General features: G+C 44.5%; 1 protein-coding gene across 1 annotated transcript; it reads left to right on the top strand.

Annotated features, from left to right (window-relative positions):
* The first annotated feature begins 5443 nt into the window (after positions 1 to 5443).
* LOC125552552 (protein RBL) lies at positions 5444 to 10711 on the top strand. The gene is made up of 5 exons (XM_048716152.1): positions 5444 to 6080; positions 6838 to 6936; positions 8152 to 9242; positions 9334 to 9601; positions 10070 to 10711. The coding sequence occupies exons 1-5, from the start codon at positions 6062 to 6064 to the stop codon at positions 10357 to 10359; spliced, it is 1767 nt and encodes a 588-aa protein (XP_048572109.1). The 5' UTR covers positions 5444 to 6061; the 3' UTR covers positions 10360 to 10711.
* Positions 10712 to 10753: the final 42 nt, after the last annotated feature.

The raw sequence follows: 10753 nt of genomic DNA, 5'->3' as shown, positions 1-10753 counted from the left end.
CATGATGATTTCAATGATGCTCACATAAAAGATAAGAATTGTAACATAAAGAGAGAATCTTGAAGAATATGACTAGCACATTTAAGTCTAACCCACTTCCTATGCATAGGGATTTTGTGAGCAAACAACTTATGGGAACAAGAATCAACTTGCATAGGAAGGTAAAACAAGCATAACTTCAAAACTTTAAGCACATAGAGAGGAAACTTGATATTATTGCAATTCATACAAGCATATATTCCTCCCTCATAATAATTTTCAGTAGCATCATGAATGAGTTCAACAATATAAGCAGCACCTAAAGCATTCTTTTCATGATCTATAAGCATAGAAATTTTATTACTCTCCACACAAGCAAAATTCTTCTCATGAATAATAGTGGGAGCAAACTCAACAAAATAATTATCATGTGAGGCATAATCTAATTGAAAACTAAAATCATGATGACAAGTTTCATGGATATCATTATTCTTTATATCATACAAGTCATCACAATAATCATCATAGATAGCAACTTTGTTCTCATAATCAATTGGAACCTCTTCCAAAATAGTGGATTCATTACAAAATAAAGTCATGACCTCTCCAAATCCACTTTCATCAATATAATCATCATAAATAGGAGGCATGCTTTCATCATAATAAATTTTCTCATCAAAACTTGGGGACAAAAAATATCATCTTCATCAAACATAGCTTCCCTAAGCTTGTGGCTTTGCATATCATTGGCATCATGGATATTCAAGGAATTCATACTAACAACATTGCAATCATGCTCATCATTCAAATATTTAGTGCCAAACATTCTAATGCATTCTTCTCCTAACAATTTGGCACAATTTTCCTTTCCATCATACTCACGAAAGATATTAAAAAGATGAAGCGTATGAGGCAAACTCAATTCCATATTTTTTTGTGTAGTTTTCTTTTATAAACTAAACTAGTGCTAAAACAAGAAACAAAAAGATTCGATTGCAAGATCTAAAGATATACCTTCAAGCGCTAACCTCCCCGGCAACGACGCCAGAAAAGAGCTTGATGTCTACTACACAACCTTCTTCTTGTAGACGTTGTTGGGCCTCCAAGTGCAGAGGTTTGTAGGACAGTAGCTAATTTCCCTCAAATGAATGACCTAAGGTTTATCAGTCCGTAGGAGGCGTAGGATGAAGATGGTCTCTCTCAAGCAACCCTGCAACCAAATAACAAAGAGTCTCTTGTGTCCTCAACACACCCAATACAATGGTAAATTGTATAGGTGCACTAGTTCGGCGAAGAGGTGGTGATACAAGTGGTATATGGATAGTAGATATAGGTTTTTGTAATCTGAAAATATAAAAACAGCAAGGTAACTAATGATAAAAGTGAGCGTAAACGGTATTGCAATGCGTTGAAACACGGCCTAGGGTTCATACTTTCACTAGTGCAAGTTCTCTCAACAATAATAGCATAATTGGATCACATAACTATCCCTCAACATGCAACAAAGAGTCACTCCAAAGTCACTAATAGCGGAGAACAAACGAAGAGATTATGGTAGGGTACGAAACCACCTCAAAGTTATTATTTCCAATCAATCCGTTGGGCTATTCCTATAAGTGTCACAAACAGCCCTAGAGTTCGTACTAGAATAACACCTTAAGACACAAATCAACCAAAACCCTAATGTCACCTAGATACTCCAATGTCACCTCAAGTATCCGTGGGTATGATTATACGATATGCATCACACAATCTCAGATTTGTCTATTCAACCAACACATAGAACCTCAAAGAGTGACCCAAAGTTTCTACCGGAGAATCACGACGAAAACATGTGCCAACCCCTATGCATAGGTTCATGGGCGGAACCCGCAAGTTGATCACCAAAACATACATCAAGTGAATCACGTGATATCCCATTGTCACCACAGGTACGCACGACAAGACATACATCAAGTGTTCTCAAATCTCTAAAGACTCAATCCGATAAGATAACTTCAAAGGGGAAACTCAATCCATTACAAGAGAGTAGAGGGGGATAGCAAAGGTCGTGATACATGAAGATCGTGCCAAATCAAGAACACGAGAGAGAGAGAGAGAGAGAGAGAGAGAGATCAAACACATAGCTACTGGTACATACCCTCAGCCCCGAGGGAGAACTACTCTCTCCTCGTCATGGAAGCACGGGGGTGATGAAGATAGCCACCGGAGAGGGGTTCCCCCTCCAGCAGGGTGCCGGAACGGGTCTAGATTGGCTTTCGGTGGCTACAGAGGCTTCTGGCGGCGGAACTCCAGATCTATTCTGCTCCCCGATAGTTTTAGGGTATATGGATATATATAGGTGGAAGAAATACGTCAGGGGAGCCACGAGGGTGGAGGGCGTGCCCAGGGGGGGTGGGCGCGCCCCTGCCTCGTGCCTCCCTCGTTGCTTTCCTAACGTGCACTCCAAGTCTCTCGGGTTGCTTTCTTTCCAAAAATAAGTTTCGTGAAGTTTCAGGTCAATTGGACTCCGTTTGAAACAGAAACTGGCACTGGGCTCTGGGTTAATAGGTTAGTCCCAAAAATCATTTAAAATAGTATATAAATGCATATAAAACATCCAAGGTTGATAATATAATAGCATGGAACAATCAAAAATTATAGATACGTTGGAGACATATCAGGGCGCACCATGAGGGCCGGCCGGCCCCCTCCTCCCCTCCTTTATATACGGGGGAGGGGACACCCCATAGACACACAAGTTGACAATTGTTTTAGCCGTGTGCGGTGCCCCCCTCCACAGATACACACCTCGGTCATATCGTCGTAGTGCTTAGGTGAAGCCCTGCGCCAGTAACTTCATCATCACCGTCAACACGTCGTCGTGTTGACGAAACTCTCCCTCGACCTCAGCTGGATCTAGAGTTCGAGGGACGTCACCGAGCTGGACATGTGCAGATCGCGGAGGTGTCGTGCGTTCGGTACTTGATCGGTTGGATCACGAAGACGTTCGACTACATCAACCACATTCCTCAACGCTTCCGCTTTCGGTCTACGAGGGTACGTAGACACACTCTCCCCTCTCGTTGATATGCATCTCCTAGATAGATCTTGCGTGATCGTAGTTTTTTTTTGAAATATTGCGTTCTCCAACATTAAGTTCATGGAGAAACAGAGTAATGCAACAAGAACGATGACATGATGTAGACAAGATCTATTTATGTAGAAATAGACCGCATCGTTTTATCCTTAGTAGCAACGATACATACGTGTCGGTCCCCCTTCTGTCACTGGGATCAAGCACCGTAAAATCGAACCCACTACAAAGCACCTCTTCCCATTGCAAGATAAATATATCAAGTTGGCCAAACAAAACCCAAATATCGGAAAATAAATACGAGGCTATAAGCAATCATGCATATAAGAGATCAAAGAAACTCAAATAACTTTCATGGATAAAAGGAGATAGATCTGATCATAAACTGAAAGTTCATCGGATCCCAACAAACACACCGCAAAAGAATTACATCATATGGATCTCCAAGAGACCATTGTATTGAGAATCAAACGAGAGAGAGGAAGCCATCTAGCTACTAACTACGGACCCGAAGGTCTACAAAGAACTACTCACGTATCATCGGAGAGGCACCAATGGAAGTGATGAACCCCTCCGTGATGGTGTCTAGATTGGATCTGGTGGTTCTGAACTCTGCGGCGGTTGGAATTGATTTTCGTCGACTCCCCTAGGGTTTCTGAAATATTGGGGTATTTATAGAGTAAAGAGGCGGTCTGGGGGGCACCCGAGGTGGGCACAACCCACCAGGGCGCGCCTGGGCCTCCAGGCGCGCCCTTATGGGTTGTGCTCCCCTCGGAGTAGCCCCTAGGTGCTTCTTCAGCCCATTGGTTGTCGTTTGATAAAAAAATCCATAAAGAGTTTCGCTGCGTTTGGACTCCGTTTGATATTGATTACCTGTGATGTAAAAAATATGTAAAAAAACAACAACTGGCACTCGACACTATGTCAATCTGTTAGTACCAAAAATGATATAAAATGACTATAAAATGATTATAAAACATTCAAGATTGATAATATAACAGCATGGAACAATAAAAAATTATAGATATGTTGGAGACGTATCACTACGCTTTTGGCAAACAAAATCGAATCATTGGTTCCAACATATCTATAATTGGTTCCAACAAACAATCAAGATAATTGGAGACGTATCACTACGCTTTACGGGATGAAGCGGCCAACGAAACAAAACAAAAACATTGGTTCCTGCGAAAAAACATGTTGGCGACGAGGGCGCCTTCGGTTCTAGCACATCGCGTGGCTGATTGCATCATTTCCCGATGTTGGTTGCAACACAAGATGTTGTCGGTTCCAGCACAAAATCGTCGCAGTTGTCGTCCGTCTTTAAGACACAGACCCCTCGCCGGGGGCACCGGTTCTAGTATCTGGCTGGCCGGTCGCAGCAAAAAAGCGTTGCTATGACCTTCCACCGTAGCAAACCATCCCTCGCTGCTATAGCAGCTTGCAACACTAGGTTGTTGTCGTAGCTGGGAGCATCGCACCTCCCGCTCGCCGACAGTTGTGCTCCGCGCACCTTCGCAACTTCATGTGTGCCCCGAGGGGTCGCTAGCTCGCCACACACCCCTTCCATCGCCAGCGAGCTGTTGATTTGGAGGTAGGCCACAAGGGAGAGATACGTGGAGGAGTAGCTGGGGACGCACATGAGGGGGCGAGGAAGAAGAAAAGGAGCATTGGTGTGAGGAGATAAGAAAAGGGTGGGTGAGAGGATAAGGCTGCACACGGGCCACACGATCTACTTCGATTGAACGAATAGCACGCGACCGGCCGAGCGTTCCGCCGAACAGCCATAAGGGATCATTTGCCTAATAGATATTACATAGTCAGTGAAAGCATATGCTGGTCACTGCACTCAAAAACTACAAAAACAAAAGCATGTGACAAGCACTCACACGGGCCCGATCGCGCTTTCATGTGCTAGTACTCATTTATTAAGTTCGCTATAAATATGGCACCCACAACGCTTCGTCGAGAAATGCTTATTACAACTGGCCCTGCTCGAGGTCCCTTGCCACTTTGTTTACTCTGTTCGCATGTGCTTGTCGCCTTCGCAGCGCCGCTCGGGAGAGGAAAAGGGTTACCATGGACGGCGAGACACACTTTTCTTCTGTCATGGGTAAGCCGGGAGGCTTCCTCTTCGACGCAAGGGCTTCGGCGGCCGCTTCGTCCCATAAGAGGGCTTCGCCGGCCGCTTTGTCCTGTAAGAGGGCTTCGTCGGCCGCTTCCGGTAAGGAGTTTGTTTTCACGCCGCTCCGCCTTCGCCGGCCGATTTGTCCGGGAGGGCTTGATGTGTTTTTTCACTCATGTTTTCTCTTCTATCGTGAATCTTTAATTTGCAACACACTCCATGAAAACTAAAAATAAACGGCCGGCCGGAGAGATGCCGTCGGGCAAGGCGCTCCCAGGCTTTCCACTTAGATCTGGACCAAAACCCTATAGTCCAGATCCTTTTTTTTTTGGCCCGCCTTGCCCTTCCGGCCATCCCCGTCTTCTCCCGCCGCCCGCCGCCGCCGCCGCACCCCTTTCCTTGCCCTCCTGGCCGCGCCCTTCCTCCCCTCTCGCGTGGCGGCGCCCCTGTTCCCGTCGCACCGCCCCCTCCCCTCGACATTCCACGCCCGGCCTCGCCCCTGCTTTGCCGGAGCCGCCGTTGCCTTCGCCGCGGTGCAGCGCGCCGCCGGATGTGGGCAGCATTGATTAGGACTGTGGTAGGAGGGTGTTAACATCAGGTTGCCTGGAAATTTATCGACTCGAACCCTAACGCGCGGCGGCGGGTCGAGGCCCTGCTCGTCCCCCGGCCCACTCCTGGGCGGATTCCCACCTCGTGAAATTCTTTTATCCCCCGGCGCCCCTCACCCTCACCCTCCATCCCCATAGTTTTCTAGGGCTTTAGGTCCTTCCTCCCCGCCTCGAGGGCTCGCCTCGGGGTTCCTTCGTTCGATCTCTGCTCTGCGGGTTCCTCGGCTTTCGCCCCGTGCGGATAGTGTCGCATCGAGGACGAGCGGCGGCGCGATGAATGTGCCCATAGTCGGTGAGTTTTCATCGCCCTGATTCCATCGAATTGGGTGAAATTCGTTGGTATCTTGCAGATTAGGGCTATTCTCGGGCTGATTTGAGGTGGTTTCGTTTATTTTTCGTAGGGTGGGGTTGGGCGAATTAGGGCTGCTCTGTTTTTGCCTAGTTTCCCCACTGTTTTAGGCGATTTCAGATGTAATTTCGGTGTTTGGGTGTCCATGTACAAATAACCTATTTCTTTTGCCCTAGAATGTAGCAGGCTGGATAGATACTGTAGTGATTATTCATCTGGTCTGGCGAGTGATTTTGGATTCAGTCTTTCAGACTTTCGGTGTTACCGCGGCATCCAGCTGAAGTTGAATTTTTGGTCTATTGCTTTGCTAAGAGTTGCAAATGTAAATTTGTGCATATGGCAATTTGGAAAAACTCTACAAGTGTTTGGCTTACAGTTTTGGAACGGCCAGTTTAGCAACCTACCTTATTGCTACGGTTCTGTTCATTTACTGTTTTTATTGATCGTTTTTAACATAGTTAAAAAAGGCACACCCAGGCAGGCGCTTAAGCGCGCCTAGGCTCTAGGTGAAAGCAAAATGCCTAGCACTTAATTGCGCTTAAGCGCGCACTTTGCTCAGAAAAGCGCAAGGCGGTGACAAATGCACAATTATGGGCTAGGGCGTTTTTAACTTTGGTTTTTAGCACTTCATTTTGTTTGAGAATGGAAAACTTTAGGATGTTGGAAGTAAATATCTATTATCTGTTCTGTGTATGTGTAGATCCGTTGCAAGGGGATTTTCCTGAGACTATTGAGGAATTCTTGCAGCATGGGAATATGAAATGCATTGCGTTTAACCGCAGGGGAACTCTCCTTGCAGGTAAATATCTATGCCAATTCCTGTAGAAGCATGTTTAGTTCTCTATTTTGTGCAAATATCATCTTAGTTAATATAAAATGCACTGCTTATTCTACGTAGTGCATGTTTAATGCTTATTAATCTTGTGAAAATTTCTTTAGTGGTAATGAAAGATCAAACTACTGATAAAGCAATTTCTGTTCCTCTTGTTTCTTGTGATCACCTCCTTTTTATTAGGCTATCTTGCCATGCCTGGTGAACAATGTGGTGTTACCATTCTTATATAATTTTCTTGTCCACTGGGAATGTGCTTACAAAGAAGTAATCTGTCTCTGTCTTTAGTGTTCTGCGTAGTCCACATCTGCTTATAAATGAGGATGAGTAGAGATCTGACAATAGGAGATTGATCATACTTGGTTCCTTTCTGCAAGATTCAATATTTAACTTGCCATTACCATGGTACAACACGATGATACGAATAATAGAATACTGTGTGGATTGGCTTACTTACTCGGTTACTCCCTGTCAACTTCATATTCCATCCATCCGCTTATTTAGGGCCAGTTTCCAAAATTGTAGGGCCGATTCCCTTCGATTTTGCATGCATCGTCTCCGTTTCCTAAAAAGCGATGCATTTATTGATTGCGTGAGGGCATTACAAATCTGAAGAGGAGAGATTGATATCGTTTCTCTGCATGCCCGATATGAGCCATGATAATTGGGCAACAGTATTAACATGTACCCCCCCCCCCCCTCGAATTTCTCTCTGGGGCCTGTGATATACAATCGAATGGCCCCACGTCATTCCTGTAAGCTAATTCCGTAGGTGTTGCAAAGCTCCACAATTTAGCAGGGAGCTGAGCGGTGAAACACAATTAATGGACACAACTAATTAGAGGAAAATTATGTGCACTTGTTGGCCGAAACTGAATTCCAAATATTATTTCAACTTTCCGCTACAGCCTTGATATGAGAGATTTGAAAGTTGGCCCTAAAAATCTGGATGGAGGGAGTATGAAGTTGGCACATTCTTTTGTCTTTTCATAGAAAAGGATGCCTGAAAATTTGTGAATCGTTCAGGTGAGAAATATTATATCTGCAATAGAATTTTTTTAATTGTTGCAGATGTTTTTTTACCTGTGAAATTGCATTTGGTGCATTCCTATTTCTGTATGTACCCTGAATCTTACCATTAAATTGTTTCCAATGCTCAAGACTTCTGTTGAAACTTTGCAGCTGGATGTGCAAATGGTAGCTGTGTTATCTGGGACTTTGAAACAAGGGGACTTGCAAGAGAATTTCGTGATAAAGATTGTACTGCACCTATAACCAGTGTCAGCTGGTCTAAGTATGGTCACCGTTTGCTTGCCTCTGCTACTGATAAGTCGCTGACACTTTGGAATGTGGTAACTGGGGAAAAGATTGCCCGCATAACTCTTCAGCAGACTCCATTGCATGCCCGTCTTCATCCTGGTTCATCCATCCCATCTGTATGCTTAGCATGTCCTCTCTCTTCTGCACCTATTCTTGTTGATTTGAATACTGGAAGTACCATAGTCCTTCCAGTTTCTGCATCTGACAGTGGTAATGTCCCTTTACCTAATTCACGTAAATTTTCGGATGGTTCTCCTCCTTTTACACCAACTGCTGCAACGTTTGATAAGAATGGAGAGCTGATATATGTGGGCAATTCCAAGGGAGAGATATTAATTGTAGATTCAAAAGGCATCCAAGTACTTGGGTTAATTCCCATCCCAGGTGGAACAGTTGTTAAGGACATTGTTTTCAGCAGAGATGGCCAATATCTGCTAACGAACTCTAATGATCGTGTCATTAGAGTCTATGAGAATATTCTGCCCATTAATGGTTCTGGGAAGGAGATTGAAAAAATAATCACCAACAACAATAATGACTATGAAAGCAAGTATGAGAAGCTAAAAGCAAATGGTGCACGCTGCTTAGTTCTTTCTTGCGAAGTCTCAGATGCCATTGCAAAGGTACAGTGGAAGGCACCATGCTTCAGTGGTGATGCTGAGTGGATTGTTGGTGCTTCTGCAAGCAAAGGAGAGCACAGATTGCACATATGGGACCGAGCAGGGCGTCTTATAAAGATCCTTGAAGGTCCAAAGGAAGCTCTCATTGATCTCGCTTGGCATCCATTTGATCCTACAATTGCTTCGGTGTCTGTGGCAGGCTTAACATACATTTGGGCAAAGGAACATGTAGAGAATTGGAGTGCATTTGCTCCTGATTTTATAGAACTAGAAGAAAACGAGGAATATGTTGAACGAGAGGATGAGTTCGACATAAATGCATATGCAGAAAGGGTGAGTGACGATTCATTTCTTGTTTTTCTCAGTTGTTTGTAAAATGAAAGCATACACACATCCGGATTAATCCAAATCTTCTATGCTGCAGGTTGAAGAACTGATGATAGATCAAGATGCAGAGATTGATGTTGAAACATGTGAGAAGAACTCACCATTCAGTGATTTTGAGGACTCAGCAGACGAGATCATCTACTTGCCTGCTATTCCTTCCCCGGATGCTCCTGATGAGCAGCCAGACAAGTGCCTAGTAAGCTCATCAAAATTGGAGGACAGCAATCATTCTGGTTCCCCCCCATCCTCAATGGATGCTGTACAGAATGGTCTAGCCATTCCTCCCGCATCTAGTCCATTGGAAGGTAAAGCTGTAGACTATTGTAATTTCTCACTTCAGCAGTTTCTCATTTTGTGCCAGTTATGATTTGTTTTTCAGTCGAAATCTGCCAGCAGTGTTGGTTTATTTCCCATCGAACACAAAAACCTGCAGAATATCTCAAATAATAGCGCACCCATCTGGATGAGATGTTAACATAAGTTGGTCTTCATTTTACTTTAAAACCAAGTTGCAGCAGTGCACTGATTTTGTTGTATAGGTGTGATGTAAACCTGGAGTTATAGGCACACACACAGGGAAATATAAGATTTATATTATCATACATACAGACTATATAATGTTGAACCTGTATTGATGAATGATGATGTAATCGTAGCCAGGAATAGAATCTTGAAAACCTGAACCTTCTGACGTTTGCTTAATGCATTTATGGTTAACTGTTATCATCCTTCCCAAAATGAAGTACATTCTTGGTTTTTTGTTTCCCTGGCAGTTGTTGACAATTCCATGGCCGAAGAGCCATCAGCAGAAGCGGCAAACGCGAAGCGGAAGAGGAGGCTTTCAGCCAAGGGGCTGGAGATGCAGCAGGCTGAGAAGGTGAAGAAACCACCAATAAAGATGTCGTCCAACGGCAAGCCGTCGAAGCCCAAGAGCAAGCCGGTGGTGGAACCCGTCAACGGCAACAGCTCGGCCAAGATCAAGCAGCAGGTGCCGGAACCTGTCAACGGAAACAGCTCGGCTGCCGACATTGACGACGAAGCGACCGAGGACGACGAGATGTAAGCAAGCAGCTCGTATGTTTGACGCTGATGGCCAGTGCTGTTAATTTCATGCTGCCCTGACTGAAAGCAACGGTGAGGGCGTAGAGATAGGGTTATCACCTATGTTAATTAGTGTTCCCGTAGAAAGAAAGTCTGTCGTGGTTATGCCGAGACATGATAAACATCGTTTGCATATGTGCTGTGTGTAGTCTGAAGTCTGCTGTCGTTGCATTGATCTTGCTGTGTGTAGTCTGAAGTCTGCTGTCGTTGCATTGGTCTTGAGGTGAAGAAACCTGATCAGTATGGACCATGGTTATGCTTAATTCCTTTATGCCTGTAGATCATTGTACTCAAGTTTATCGTTAGGTTGCGCCCATGGGTTGTGCTATGAGCCTATGATTGCCGTATCATGTGAC

This window comes from Triticum urartu, chromosome 4 (genome assembly GCF_003073215.2).
Source record: "Triticum urartu cultivar G1812 chromosome 4, Tu2.1, whole genome shotgun sequence".
Lineage (NCBI taxonomy): Eukaryota > Viridiplantae > Streptophyta > Magnoliopsida > Poales > Poaceae > Triticum > Triticum urartu.
The sequence above is the reverse complement of the archived record's forward strand: the minus strand, read 5'-3'. Positions and strand labels throughout refer to the sequence as shown.